Genomic DNA, 14,408 nt, shown 5'->3' with positions numbered 1-14,408 from the left:
AATCTTGTGTACATTTTTTTTTCTTCATATTATATTTCATTCGTAAACGAAAAAGAAGAAGAAAGGAACAGCCTTCACATAATGGGAAGGGGGAAAGTAGAATTGAAGAGAATTGAGAATAAAATAAATAGACAAGTCACCTTTGCAAAGAGAAGAAATGGACTCCTCAAGAAAGCTTATGAACTTTCTGTTCTTTGTGATGCTGAAATTGCTCTTATTATTTTCTCTAGTCGTGGCAAGCTTTATGAATTTTGCAGTTCAAGGTATGTATTTGTCTTCATTAATTTTCACATTTTTTTCTAGTGTCTAGTAAGACGCTATTTTATGAAAATAATCTCTATTTCTTGAAGATTAGAGATGTTATATCGATTGAGGGGTACTTCTTAATTATCATATTTGTTCTATTGTCTACTAAAAAGATCTGATCTTTAATAATTGATGTTATTTTATGAAAAAAGATCTCGATTTCTTGAAGATTAGAGATGTCATATCGACTAAGGGTAATTCTTATCGTATTTGCTCTATTGTCTATTAAGAAGGTTTGATCTCTAATTGATGCTATTTTTATGAAAATTAAAAGATCTTAATTTTCTTAAAGATTAGAAATATCACTAACACTTACTGTTTTTACCCCGTCAATTGAGGGGGTGTTTCATACATTTTTTATAGTGTCTGCTAAGACACTCCGATTTTTTTTCATAATAAAAAATCTCAATTTTTTTCTCCATCCATTAGAGATGTCACTAGTACTATATTTCTACTTTTAGCCTGTAGATTGAGGGGTTTTCTCAAAATATTTATGATGGGAGAAAAATATTTGTGGCCTAAGTTTCTCATACATTTCTTCTAGTGTACTTCTAATTAAGACACTTCAATCTTTTTTCATGATATTTTACAAAAGATCTCGATTTTCTAAGTACTATATTTCTATTTTTAGCCTCTCAGTAGAAGGTGCTTCTTATCATATTTGTGATGAGAGAAATATTTGTGGTCTAAGTTTCTCTTACATTTTCTCTAGTGTATTCTAAGTCACTTCAGTCTTTTTTGTGATGTTTAAATGATCAAAAGATCACAATTTTTTCAAAGATTAGAGATATTAGTAGTATTATTTTTCTATTTTTAGACTTTTGATTGAAGGATGCTGCTTATAGTATTTATGTAGGAGAAAAAAAATTGTGGACTAAATTTTCCACAAATTTTAACTTTATATATTTTGAAGAGAAAAACTATCAATTCTTAGTGTTTAATAATTTTCTTGGTAAATTGGTATATGTTGAAACTTTGTCCGCAAAGAAAATATTTTGATGTGAATGAATAAAATGACTTTTAGGTAGTGGCCTAAGGTGCTAAGAAGTGAACATCATGCTACTCAGACTATATGATTTAGGTTTTTCTCGTAGATTATTAAAAATTAATACCATTTCAAATTAAGAATGTTGATGAATTTATTATTTAAAGATAAAGCACTAATTATTAATCTTTATAAGTAAGAATAGTTGAGGGGAGTCTTTAATTTCATGATTCAACTTTGGTTGTGATTTGATGTGCACCTTCATATTTTCTTCATTTTATGAAACTTTATTTTTCTTAAAGTACAGACACATATAAAGACAAGCGTGACAATTTTTCATATAAAGCTGCACAAATTCTTCATACTACATAATAAGCAAATGGAATATCTAGATTTGATCATCATCACTAGTATTGAAATTAATCACTCCTTTACTTTAATTAGTAACGATCATGGTGAGATGGATACGATCTCTTTATTTTTACTCGAAAATTTCATGGGATCGAGTCTTGATTATGAAAATGTCTTGTTAGGGGAGCATTTCCTCTTAAATGGGTCTTATGCGGCATGAATTTGGATTAATCAGACCCCAAAGTAAATAACAAACACCGAGTGAGGAAAAAAATTACTTTAGGCATGATATAGGAGTTTAGGGTATCTTGACCATTTTATTTTTTCTGACATTTTTTCTTCTAAAAGTGGTGCTAATTAAGCAGACTAATTTATTAGATTTCATTTATCTAATTAATTATATCAATATCTCGGGATCATTTATTTTACATATATTTATTTTATACTATATAAAAGGGAGAATTATAATTATGAAAGATAAGGCTACGTACAATAGACCCTTGTGGTCAGGTCCTTCTCCGGACCCTGCGCATAGCAGGAGCCTTAGTGCACCGAGCTGCCCCTTTTATATAAAAGGGAGAATTATAATTATCGAATTATATCTTATCTTGAACCAGACGATAAAGATATATAAAAAAAAACTAATATCATCTTTTCCAAACTTCACAAAAGTAATAGGGATCAAATCAACATTATCTTGTAATCTCCTATAGTATTATGAATTTATGATTATAAGAAGTAATACAAATTATATTAATTGTGAAAATATTATTTCTAATTTTTCACTCGTACTCAATATTGACTTTAGGGTGTCGACTAATTCGAATACAAATTATATTAATTGTGAAAATATTATTTCTGATTTTTCACTCTGTACTCAATATCGACTTTATGGTGTCGACTGATTCGAATGTGCACCACGTAAAAGGGAAGCACTCCCAATTCCATCTAGATTTTTTTTTTTATTTTTATTGAGTTCGATCAAATCCGAAACTTTTGATTAAGGGAGAAGGATTATATATTCATCTCATCACCATCATTGATGGTAATCACGGACCGTATAAGATCCTTTTTTGTTGACATAATTGAGCATGTCAAATTTTAAAGCTAGGGTTCATTCACACAAAAAAGTACACATGAAAATAATTTTTTTTTTATCGTACTAGCTCCCTTCGTCTCGCATTAATTATCATATTTTGCTTTCGATAATTAAATTATATGAACTTTGACCAGTATTTTAAAATCAAATTAACATGAGAAAATTGTTACTTATAGTATTTATCGTATAATTTTTGAATATTTAATTATTAAATATAAAATATTATGTTGATGTATTTAGCTTCAAAAACGAGTTAAATTGACATTAGAAATTAAAAACGATAACTAATTTGAGATGAGAGGAGTTACAATTTTACTGAAGTAATAATGTCATCATGATATATAGGAGAATTAGGAAAATTGAACATCAATTGAAAAGAAAAAAAAGAAGTTAAATTTGTGGGCTCGAGGGAGTAAAGGGGGTAAGAAGTTCTTTTCTGCATTTTTTTACCTGCCTTTTGTTTTAAATTTCTTCTTTTCTTTTACTACTTCCTATAGTTATTTTTTTTTTCCACTCCAAATTGGGCTTAAGAAAAACAAAATAAGTTTTGTTTCATTGCTGAGTATACTTATCTTTTTATCTTGGTTTCAGCAACAAGTTATCATTTTAACTTTGAGAGTATACGTCTCGATATTTCAATTTATTTTTATCACATCTATTGAATACTCTAACTTATAAAATAATCATTTAGATATCTCTAAAATTAATATGTCACGTTAGCATCGGGTGTTTGGGAAATACATTGGAGATGAGTTGGAATGTTTAGTTATCGATTAAGACTAAGTTAAGATGTCTAAATATGCACTATCAAAATTACGTTAAAATATTTATTTGTCAGCTGAGATCAAATTTAAACATCTATTTATGAATTATGCCTTTTAAAAATGCATTAAATTCAATGTCTAATTGTTCTATGACTTGTCTTTCTAGTATGTCCAAGACATTGGAGAGATACCACAGATACAATTATGGTACACTTGAAGGAACCCAACCTTCACAAGATTCACAGGTTTAATTTCTTCTTCCTCCTCAAGCATGATAATTACTCAAAAGTTTGGTGAGAAAATTGAAAATAGTTCAATTTTTTTTTACCTTAATAGTTAGTAAAATTAAGAGTTAACAGTTAAATTATCACTTTTTCGTGAGTTTCACACTTTAACTATTCATTGTTCTACTACCTACCTAAACTATCACTGCATTTGTATTAAAATACACATCAAAGTTGAGTTGGCCAAATATTTGTTCGCAATTAACAACATGCGCATCTAGGTCAAATCAGCATCAAGGTGTATTTTAGGTGTATTTTAATAGAAAGAAAGTAATAGTTGAGGTATGAAACTCGCAAAAAGGCGATAGTTTAGATAAGTAAATCGAATAATGGATATATAGCTGAGGTATGAAACACGCAAAAACATAATAGTTCAGGTGTTGTTTTTATCATTAACTCTAAAATGCCTAATTTTGATGAAATTGATTTGATTGTTGTGTTATTGCTAAAAACAGAACAACTACCAAGAGTATTTGAAGCTTAAAACAAGAGTGGAAGTGTTACAACAGTCTCAGAGGTGAGAGACATTTATTAGATGTAATTTTTAACTCCGAATGTACTAAGTTGTCGCGATACGTGGGATTCGAAAAAATGATCAAGACCATATTGGATTTATTGTTACGCATGTTTAATGTTTTGACGATTTGAATGTGTGACCTCCTGATCACACGATGATAACTAGGCGATTCATTCTCTGTATTTATTTAAAATAACTTTAATATTTTCATATTCTTTAGGCATATGCTGGGGGAGGATTTGGGACAATTGGGCACAAAAGATTTGGAACAGCTTGAACGTCAATTGGATTCATCATTGAGGAAAATAAGGTCAACAAAGGTATGTACGTACTTTTGTATCTAAGAAGTATTTTACAAATAATGTTTTATTCAATATTAAAATTCTATGAGTTTAACTTTTAAGGTTGTTAATAATATTGAACCTTTGTATTTTCAAAAATATGGGTTCAGACCTATTATTTATTATAATTTAAATTGACTTTACGCATTAATTTATGCTCATTATAAAAATATTGAATTCAGATGAATCTGGTGTCGAGACATTGTATCTCTTTTCATTAAATATTTACTATATTGAGGTATTTATAATCTTCAAGAGCAATTATTAGTTACTACTAAAGATAAAATAAAAAAATAATAATTAATTTCTTTTGCTTTATCAACTTCAAAAAAAAATGACAAATAATTTGACACAATTATTTTTAGAAATCACATCAACTAACTTTTTCTAACTTGTGTTCAGACACAACACATGTTTGATCAACTTTCTGTACTTCAACGAAAGGTACATGCTGTACAGAAATATTCAAGATGACATTTATTGGAATTTGCTCAAATTTATATTGGAAACATAATTATGTGTTATTTGCTTCTTGTACAGGAACAATCTCTTACTGAAATGAACAAATCTTTGAGAATAAAGGTAACAATAATAACTTTGACTATAGTTTTGGCTTAATTCGCGATTCACAGATTATTCAATCTATATTTGATATCATGTAGGTTCACTCGACTTTATCTACTATAACTATAAAGTCATGTTACTATTTTATGTCATTATAGCAGTACTAAAGTCACAAAATTATTTTTGTTACGTTACAATAAATGAACTAAGTATGAATTGTTATCGTGGATAAAGTTTAGTAATCGATCATATTTCGTATTAATGTTATTCTTTCAACAATAGTTTGTCTATGGAATTGTTAATTTCAGTTGGAAGAACTTGGTGTTGCCTTTCAAACATCATGGCATTCTGGGGAGCAAAGTGTACAGTTTAGACAGCAACAGCCTGCTCAGCCAGAGGGTTTTTTTCAACATGTGGATTACAATAATACATTGTCTATAAGGTGATGATCTTGAATATTTCTAGCTTTATGAATACTTTTTATAAATTTATCCAAAAGATATACATGTAGGATTTAATTAGGTACACTCAATACACACAACAACAACAATAAAATATTTAATGTAATCTCGTGGGGTCTGAGAAAGATAATGTGTACGCAACCTTATTCCTATTTGTATGAAGGTAGAAAAATGTTGTTTATGATAGATTCTCGGCTTTAAGTATAGTAACACAATGTATACAAATCCGATAATTAACTAAAATGTGTCGATTGTTAATTAATTGACAGATTGCAGGAATAATTGAAGTCATCGATTATTTTAAACACATTTCAAGTAATTTTAGTGAAACTTGACATGTTGAACTCTTGATTAGGAGGGTCATACTAAACTCATTAACTACCATATCATGGAGTGATTCACCTGAATGTCGAGTCTTTCTCGATAGTCAACTCGATGTCAACACCTACAAGATAATGTCAAAAACTTTACTTTACAGGAAGAAAAAAAAGGATAAAAAGGCCCTTTCGATCTTATTAGTCGTCAAACACGTCGTATATATATGTATATATAAACATGCTGAATTCACTAATTATGATTTTATTTGTCAATTTATTTGAGATTGAGACATAATTATTGTTGATTAGTTACAGGTACGATAGTGTGCCACCTGAAAATGCAGCACCATCAACACATGATGCTACTGGAGTTGTACCTGGATGGATGCTTTGAATTAGAAGGAAAAAACATATATATATATATATATATATATGGATACCACAATGATGCAAACTCTTTCTTGCATATATATATATATATATATATATATATGGATACCACAATGATGCAGACTCTTTCTTGCATACAAATTACAAATAGAGCTTCACTGTCTCAAAAACTTATATTGTTTGAATGTTTAGCTAGCTAGCAAGCATTTTGGATTATGTAGATAGTATTTGTGACATATAAATGGTTATATATTGTGATGTATTATTTATGTGTAATTTATATAAATCTTATAGTGTTAAGAGCTAATTACATTATTTTCCTATTTTTTTCCAAATTACAAAAAAATCTCTTAAAATTTATGGAATTCGGATACATCACTGGACTTCCCGGATGCATCAGCAGACATCCGGATACATAGGGGAATGATGTATCAAAAAGGGGAGGATGTATCTGAGAGGGGGATGGGGATGTATCAGTGAGAGGGGAGTGATGTATCCGAAAGGAAATTTTTAATTTTTTTTTAAATGATCATCTTTTTAAAGATTATGGTAAAATAAGATGTATATACAATACAATATGTATATGTAATAATCAATAAGATGTGTATACAACACAATATGTATATGTAATAAGTGTCTGTTTGGCTTATCTTATCTAAAACAACTTATAAGTTGAAAGCAGCTTATAAGTTGCTTTAGATAAGCTAAGCCAAACAGGTCCAATTATTTTTGAACTTATTTTAAACATAAAATGACTTTAAGTTAGCCAGTCAAACACTAAAAAAAAATGAAAACAACTTATAAGTTATTTTTAAAACCTTATAAGCTAATCAAAACGGGCTCCAAGTCAAAGGAGCACTGTAACAACCCCTAAAATATTGTATGTCGGTATTTCAATTCTCGACGAAAATAATACAGCCTCTGTATTTTGGGAATAACTTTTCATAGGTTGGTCCAAATTAGGTGATTAAAATTTCTAAGTCATCACAACATCCTTACCTACAACTTTCATGAAGAACATAACTTCAAATTCGGAGTATAAGTAGGTCAAATAAATTAATCTTTGCAAGATATAGTGCTGTGACGGAATTGAGTGTTGATAGAAGAAAATTCATATCTCACTGTAGGTTGCTCCAAATTGGTTGATTCTTGAACGATATGAAACTAGACTTCCATATCTACAATTCTTATGAAGACACCAAATCCTAATAAGGAATTTATCTTATTCAAACGCAGCTTCGAAAAAGAGTATTCTGTTAAAAAGAACTCATCTTACCTACCATGAAAACATCTAGATGCATTTGTCATCATGCATGACATAAATTGTCCTCCATTTAACATCATCCATGACATCAATATATTCCATTAAATTTTCAGATTTTTCTTTATAATTATTTTATTTATTGTTAGGTCCCTCTTTCCCACCTATAAATACCCACCTTATTTCCTCATTTTATTCATCAAGCTTTCTTAAGCATTTCTTCTCTCTATATACTTCTTCTCAAATATAGTTTTAATTTTAGTAGTATAAAAATACTACTCCGGTGATTCTTATACTCCGGGTAGTACACAAAACGCTCCGGCGAGAAGAAAAGGCTAGAGGTCCAAGAGTGTTCCAATTCGGAGTAAACCTTCGGATTTAAGGTATGTAAGGCTTTCATAGCATTGGATTGAGTTCGTCCATGCGCCCAATATTTAAATTCATTATAATTGAGTTATAGTTGAGTTTTATTCAAATCTTGAATTCTAAATGAAATAATTCTTCTTCTATTGAGTTTGATATATTATGCATTAATATTATTATTATTATTCTTATCTCTCATATTATTGGAATTATTGTTCATGACTACTTTCCCATGAATCCTAATTGATTTGATGTTCATGAATATTTTTACACATATTTTGAGTAAAGATGTTGGCTTTTTATTATTTTTATTGATAAAAAGAGAGTTATATGAATTAATAATATATATGTATTTTATTGAGTTTTGAAAGAGCAAAAGAGTTGAATTTGAATGAATTTGAGAAAATGATATTTTGAGTAAGATGTTTTGATGAGATGTAAATGATATTTTTGGAAGTATAATGATTGATGAACATGAAATGAGATGAGTTTGATGATTTAAATTAAAGTCCAATGAGACTAGATGATGAGTTTAATATGAACACATATTTTGGGAGTAGTATTGAGCACCGAGTTGGGTAAGAGTTTAATTGACTCAAACCCCAGAACTACGTAGCCACCGTAGGATGGAGGCTATGCCTCTTAAGTCCCAAAAAGAGGACTTTGATGAGTGGATCCAAGATGGTGATGTCCTTTACCCTGGCAAGGTATTGGATGGATGTGGCAACGACATCGCTTCGTTGTATCATCGCTAGCTCATAAGTGATGGTTGTCGGTTAGAGAAACTTTCAACTGAGTAAGCATTGCTTATTACTATTATTTTTATTATTATATTTTGAACTTGCATTACATATTCATGTTGAGATGATGTTGAGTTCTGAGCTGAGTTTTATTGAGAGGAGTATCTTGATATCTGTCCTTACCTTCCTGCCATTTTACATACTCGTACATTCCACGTACTGACGTCATTCGACCTGCATCGTTTTATGATGCAGATACAGGTGTTAGAGATCCTCAACAAGCGCATCGTTGAAAATCATTTCTTTTCAGCTATTTGGTGAGTCCTTCTTGTATTCGAAGGAACTCCTTATCCTTTTATTATTGTTGAGTGTGATGTTTCTTTTGAGGTAGCCATGGACATGTCATTGGCACCATCTAAGAGTATTAGAGGCTTCATAGACAGAGTCTGATGATGTAATCGGAGTAGTCCTCCTTAGAAACTACTTCTTATAAAAACTATCTATTTTTCCTTTGATTATGACTAGCCCACATTAGTATTCTTAAGTCTTCCGCTGATGAATAAATAAGAAATGAGACCAAGTGGTTCTCTCAGAAGTCAGAAATGATTTCTGAGTGCCGCCCACGCCTAGGGTACCCTCTCGGGACGTGACAAGCACTTTTGAATTACTATTATTTACTTCTTTTCCCTTGGTGTTCAAGCTTAGGCAACAGGAACCAATCCAAAAAAAACGAAAAATCCTAGAAGAGTTGAGGTTTTTGTCCTCCAGCGATGTGAGATTTATTTCATTCTTCACCCCCTCCCCCAATTCCTTCATGTTTAGATTGCGCATATCGGATTGGGTGTAATTATAATATTATGTTAAATTAGGTTTTTAATCTAATTCATAATTTCATACTTCAAAAATGATTTCAAATAAAAAATTGTCCAACCTTATAAGAACCTTATAGTTATACCTTTCTCATCTTTTGGGATAAAATCAAGTGTAATATCTATTCTTATTAGTTAAATATTTGATTTGTGAGTCATTGACTTAGACGACATTTAACTCTATTTAAAGAGAGGAGGAAGGCCCCTATCAATGCGACTGGTAAAACAGAATCATATGAAAGTGTCAATAGCTTCAACAAGATCCAATAAATCCAATAAATGATGAACTGTCAAGTTTTGTTGGACAAATTTGAAGAGGAAAACAATAGGAAAATATTTCAGGATACTTTAGATGGGCTATCTATCTTTTTAAATTCACACAATTATAAAAGAAAGTTTGAGGTTGATAACTTAACTTTCTTTTTGAATTTTATTTTTATGCATTATTTAAGCATTCTCATTTATAATATCATCATAGACTGTATTACAAATTCTATGACAATCATAGAATACCTAGTTCTCTAGCTTTTATTTTCTTCATACTTGTTAATTAGTAGAAGATGGTTACCTTATTAAGATTGATAAGGTGCAGCCTAACCCCTTGCTTGTATTTATTTGAATGGATTAATTGTTATAATAAAATGTTGAGAAAAAAAAAATCACCCTTCACCTATTTGAGATTCATTTCATTCATCACCTACTCCCACTCCACCCCACCCCCAACTCCCACCAGAACACTCAAAAAGTAAGTTAATTTGTCACGTAATATAACTAAACTCAAAAGATATACTTATTTAAGATGAGAACTAAATCAATAAAAGTCATCCTTAAAGTTGCATTTTTCCCAGGTATGTTGTTATTGAATTATATTTCATGTTTAAATCAAATTTAAACAATGAAATATTATTTGTAAAAATTATAATTAAACATAATTGATAGGTATTTGGACATTTGATTTCATCTCGTGATTTGAAATATAAGATGAAATCAGCATTTGGACATGTGATTTCATTCTGTGATTTCAAATCATGAAATGAAATCTCAAATTTTCTAAAAAGTTTGATTTAGGAATTTCATATCATGATGTCACATTTTTCAAATACAAATATTGATCCACATGTGTAATGACATGTCCTCGTCGTTATGGGTAAGCCAATGGAAAAGGAAACCAGGACAGAAAACTTCGGATATTAGCTTGGAAATTTTGAGGCTAGGCCAAACTTAGACAAAATCTAATTTGGTGAGGTTTAGGGTGATCCGGTAATGGATGGGTGATCGAATTTACATCTTGATTGATTGAGTTGATAGCCAAGACGATAGGAAGCTTGTATAATTTTACGGAATCATATTCGGGTGAGTAAAACTCGAATTGAACTTAGCGTGAAAGGTATATGTTAAGACGTCATGGGATAAGGATATGTTGTGATATGAGAGACCTTGAGACTCTTTACGAGATCTCTATCTCCGCATATCCTACCAAAGCATGATGGTCCCTCTGTGGCGGGACAGTCACGGATTAAATCGGGATAAAAACCCCAAAAATGGTATTTCTTCATAAAATTGTTCTTAAGAAGTTAGGAGGGATCCTAGTCACTTTTGATCATTTTTCCACGAATTCTCGTGCCAAAGGTAAAATTATTACTTCCCTAATTCGTATTTCGATTCCTAGAACCTAGAATTATGATTGGTGATCAATGAGGGAGGATTTTGACATGAAATTAATGGTGGAAAATAGTCCTAGATGGGGTTTAGGATCATGAGTTTGGCCTAAGTTGGGAATTGCGTTATAATAAATGTAAATTAGGCTATTGCATTGACCCTTTGTATGCATGTAATTATTTTTAGATCAAGACTAAGTCGAACGAATCCGAAAAGGGAAAGTTCCAACAGTTTAGAGTGGTCAAAAGCTTAGTTTTAAGGTAGGCGATGATTTTGTCTTCCCTTATGTGTTATATGTGCTTGTTAATTGCTCCATTGTATGCATATATGTATGTGAATAGGGAAAGATTAATCGAACTATGCGAAATGACTGTTTATTATTTATGGGATGCAACAAAATTGTTCTTAGTAGATATGACTGTTGAACTTTTCACTATATTTGTGGGTGATTATGTATACATGGATCGAGTGTCACATTCCAACACATATTTAGATCAGGTGTCACGTTCTAACACAATCTTGGACCAGGTGTTACGTTTGTACACACTAATAGGTGTTTGTAGGTCCTATGAGAGGACCATTTATTGAAATAGCATGATAACTGGGATTTTTATTCTGTGAGTATGTTATTGTATCACCTCCCAAAACGTTGTATGTGGTGTTTCAATTTTCGATGAAAATGATACTGTTTTTGTATTTTAGGCATAACTTTTTATAGAATGGTACAAATTAGGTGATTCAAATTTTTTAATAACCCCAACGGCATTACCTACAACTTTTATGGGATCATATCTTAAGCTTCGGAGGATAGGTAGGTCAAATAAAATAATTTTTGCAAGACATGGTGTTGTGAAGAAATGGAGTGTTTGTAGACGAAAAATTATATCTCGCGGTAGGATGCTCCAAATCGGTTGATTCTTGAACGACATGAAAGTATCTTCTATATCTACAATTCATATGAAGACACCAAATCCTAATTAGGAAGTTATCTTGTTCAAACGCGGCTTTGAAAAGTGATATTTCGTTAAAAGAAGGTTCATCTCACCAACCATGGAAAGATCTACATTCATTTGACATCAACCGTGACATCAATAGTCCTCCATTTGACATCATCCATGAGATCACTATCCTCCATTGAATTTTCAAGATCATCCTTTGTAATTATTTTTATTTATTGTTAGGTCCCTCCTCCACACCTATAAATACCACCTTATTTTCTCATTTTATTCATCAAGCTTTCTCAACCAACTCTTCTCTCTATACATTTCTTTACTCATTCTCAAGTATAATTTTAGTTTTTAGTAGTATAAAATATTATTTTGGTGATTCTTATACTTCGGGTAGTATACAAAATGCTCCGGCAAGGAGAAAAGGCTAGGGGTTCAAGAGTGGTCATTAAGTTCTTCAATTCGGAGTAAAGCTTCGAATTTCAGGTATGTAAGGCTATTCATAGCATTGGATTGAGTTTGTCCATGCGCCCAATATTTAAATTCATCGTAATTGAGTTATAGTTGAGTTTTACCCAAATCTTGAATTCTAAATGAATTAATTCTTCTTCTATTGAGTTAGATATATTTATGCATTGAGATTATTATTATTTTTATCTCTCATATTATTGGAATTATTGTTCATGACTAGTTTCCCATGAACCCCAAATTAATTTGATGTTCATGAATATTTTTACACGTGTTTTTAGTAAAGATGTTGGCTTTTAATATTTATTGACAAAAAAAGTAATTTGAATTAATACTATATATATATTTTATTGAGTTTTGAAAGAGCAAAAGAATTGAGTTTAAATGAATTTGAGTAAATGATGTTTTGAGGAAGATGTTTTGCTCAGATGTAAATAATGTTTTGAAGTGTAATGACTGATGAAGAGGTAATAAGATGAGTTTGATATTTTTCCAATAAGACTAGATGATGATGTTAATATGAGCACATATTTTGGGAGTAGTATTGAGCACTGAGTTGGGTAAGAGTTAATTGACTCAAAACCCCAGAACTACGTAGCCAGCGTAGGATGGAGGCAATACATCTTAAGTCCCAAAAAGAGGATTTCGATGATTGGATCGAAGATGGTGATGTCATTTACTCTGGTAAGGTATTGGATGGATGTGGCCACGACATCACTTCGTTGTATATTATCACTAGCTTATAAGTGATGGTTGTCGGTTAGAGAAACTCTCAACTGAGTAAGCATTGCTTATTATTATTATTTTAAAACTTGCATTACATATTGATGTTGAGATAATGTTGAGTTCTGAGCCGAGTCTTCCTGAGAGGAGTTTCTTGATATCTGTCCTTACTTTCCTGCCATTTTACATACTCGTACATTCCATGTACTGACGTCATTCGACCTGTATTATTTTATGATGTAGATACAAGTGTTAGATATCCTCAACAGGCGCATCGTTGAAGATCATTACTTTCCAACTATTTGGTGAGTCCTTCTTGTATTCAGAGAAACTCTTTATCGTTTTATTATTGTTGAGTATTATGTTTCTTTTGAGGTAGCTATGTACATGTCATTGGCACCGTCTGATAGTGTTAGAGGCTTCATAGACAGAGTTTTCTGATGTAATTGGAGTAGTTCTCCTTTGAAACTACTTCTTCTAAGGATTATTTCTTTCATTTGATGTTGATGATGGCAAGCCCGCATAAGTATTTTTATTTTCACTTAAGTCTTCCGCTGATGAACGAATGAGTGATGAGATCAAGTGGTTCTCTCGGAGGCCAGAGATGGTTTATGAGTGCCGGCCAAGCCTAGAGTACTCTCTCGGGGCGTGACAAACTTGGTATCATAGCACAGAGTTCAAGAGTCCCAGTGTATCTATAAAGCTGTATCTAGTAGAGTCTTGATTATGGGTATTGCGTGCACCACACTTATAATCAGGAGGCTATAAAACATTAAGAATTGTTTCACTTCTTTCATAATATGTGTTCGTGCGATAGAGTTTAACTCTATAAAACTTCCTTTCTAATTCGTGCGTTTATACGTTGCAGACCATGCCTCCTAAACGTACAGCCAGCCAGAGGAACACTGTCAGCACTGAGGTTCCACATTCAAAGATGCCTCCAACGAGAACTAGGGCCCAACCTTCAAGGTCTACTGAGGTACCCCAAATACCTACTGT

At 31.3% G+C, this 14,408-nt stretch overlaps 1 protein-coding gene and 1 pseudogene across 1 annotated transcript; both read left to right on the top strand.

The window, feature by feature from the left end:
• Nucleotides 1-6,383, top strand: LOC129880066 (MADS-box protein 04g005320-like). Its single transcript, XM_055953901.1, has 8 exons — nucleotides 1-263; nucleotides 3,672-3,750; nucleotides 4,245-4,306; nucleotides 4,527-4,626; nucleotides 5,050-5,091; nucleotides 5,188-5,229; nucleotides 5,520-5,653; nucleotides 6,305-6,383. The coding sequence occupies exons 1-8, from the start codon at nucleotides 82-84 to the stop codon at nucleotides 6,381-6,383; spliced, it is 720 nt and encodes a 239-aa protein (XP_055809876.1). The 5' UTR covers nucleotides 1-81.
• A 3,311-nt stretch (nucleotides 6,384-9,694) lies between these two features.
• Nucleotides 9,695-9,821, top strand: LOC129881319 (U2 spliceosomal RNA; annotated as a pseudogene).
• The last annotated feature ends 4,587 nt before the right edge of the window (nucleotides 9,822-14,408 follow it).

Source organism: Solanum dulcamara, chromosome 2 (assembly GCF_947179165.1).
Source record: "Solanum dulcamara chromosome 2, daSolDulc1.2, whole genome shotgun sequence".
NCBI classification, from domain to species: Eukaryota; Viridiplantae; Streptophyta; class Magnoliopsida; order Solanales; family Solanaceae; genus Solanum; species Solanum dulcamara.
Note: the sequence above shows the minus strand (reverse complement) of the source record. Positions and strands in the feature narration are given on the sequence as shown.

Bases quoted from the DNA above. Each gene is read 5' to 3' on its own strand.
- LOC129880066 (XM_055953901.1), top strand. From the start codon at position 82: ATGGGAAGGGGGAAAGTAGAATTGAAGAGAATTGAGAATAAAATAAAT. The intron at 5,230-5,519 runs GTAACAATAATA...TGTTAATTTCAG, and splicing joins ACAAATCTTTGAGAATAAAG to TTGGAAGAACTTGGTGTTGC. The intron at 5,654-6,304 runs GTGATGATCTTG...GATTAGTTACAG, and splicing joins AATAATACATTGTCTATAAG to GTACGATAGTGTGCCACCTG.